Here is a 1236-nt window from a genome sequence, read left to right as displayed (position 1 = left end):
TGCCAGAACAGAATACCCCCAACTCCTTAATTTCTAGGTAAATCGTTAGAGATTATTTGCCAGAGTCCTAGATAAGTCCTTTTTCAGAATAGAAAAAGCAGAATTTTATTTACACAATTCAGGGGTTCTCCTGTTGGCTGGAGAGGGGGAAAGGGCAGGGTAGGGGGTTGGATGGGAGTCCAGAGATGGGCGCTTCCTCTCCCGCAACCTCACCTTTCTGCAGTTTGCTACGTCTCGCTTGGTCAGGCAGAAAGAATTCCTGATGCTCCCAAAGTCCTTCACCCTATAAATGCTTCCTCCAGGGAGTCTCTTCCGCCTGACCCGCAAGAGTAGCGGTCGGAGTGAAGCATGCTGCACCGCGCGGTTCAGTCCTCTCGCGTCATGCTCTCGGAAACCCAAAGCCAGCCCGGGAAAGTAGTGCCCCCTCGGAGTCCCCTCACAGAGAGGCCTCTCCCTCCAGCTGCAGCAGGGTAATGTCGGGCAGGTCGAGGGGCTCCACAAGTGGCCCGTCCCCCGCAAGGAGGCCAGCACAGGGGCTCTCGGGGCGCTCACAGTGACTAGTGGGTGTGGCGGAGCTGGGCATCTCCTTCTCTTCTGAATCGTCGTCCTCCTCGTCCTCAGGATCGCGACCCAGCAAACCGCTGTCCTCGATCCCAAGCGAAGGGGTCTCCGGCTCTTGAGGGGCGCCCGGGAAGCTCCCCTTGCCGCCGACCACGCCCAGGCCACCCTGGCGGGGCGCGGTGGTCATAATCCGGCACATGGAGACGATGGCTCGCTGGTTGGCGCACACGTCGTCCGAGAGCACCTGGATGTGCGAGGCCTGCTCATCCAGGGCCCCCCGCATGGCCCTCACGTCCTCAAACAGGGCCTGCAGCTGGGCCTTCAGGTGCTCCATCAGCTCCTTCATGCCGCCGTTGTACTCCCCGGAGATCACGTCCCCCACGGCCGGCACTGTGGACACCTCCAGAGGTGCCGGCATGTCGCCGCCGTCCTTGGTCATGATCTCCAGCAGACCGTCCTCCATTGAATGGCAGAAGCGGGCGGTGGCGGCTCCGGGTCCGGTCCAGCCCAGCCTCGAGGTGGAGGGAAGGTACGGGGAGGGGGAGAGGTGCCCGGAGGGGCTGGGAAGAGGAGGCTCCCGAGAGGGGCAGGGAGCCGACGTGAGGAGGTGAGTCTCGGGCGGAGGGTGCGGGCGGGATCGGGGAGGCCGGGAAGAGCCTGCGGGACGAGGATCGC

The 1236-nt window shown here is 62.7% G+C and overlaps 1 protein-coding gene across 1 annotated transcript; it reads right to left on the bottom strand.

Moving 5' to 3' along the window:
* Window positions 1-436: 436 nt before the first annotated feature.
* On the bottom strand, window positions 437-1024 carry CCDC184 (coiled-coil domain containing 184; the record flags this gene model as incomplete). Its single annotated transcript, XM_082850286.1, has 1 exon — window positions 437-1024. One exon carries the CDS (start codon window positions 1022-1024, stop codon window positions 437-439), a length of 588 nt encoding a protein of 195 aa, XP_082706412.1.
* Between the last annotated feature and the right edge of the window lie 212 nt (window positions 1025-1236).

Source organism: Leucopleurus acutus, assembly GCF_964270905.1.
Source record: "Leucopleurus acutus genome assembly, chromosome: 11".
Taxonomy (NCBI): Eukaryota; Metazoa; Chordata; class Mammalia; order Artiodactyla; family Delphinidae; genus Leucopleurus; species Leucopleurus acutus.
Note: the sequence above shows the minus strand (reverse complement) of the source record. Positions and strands in the feature narration are given on the sequence as shown.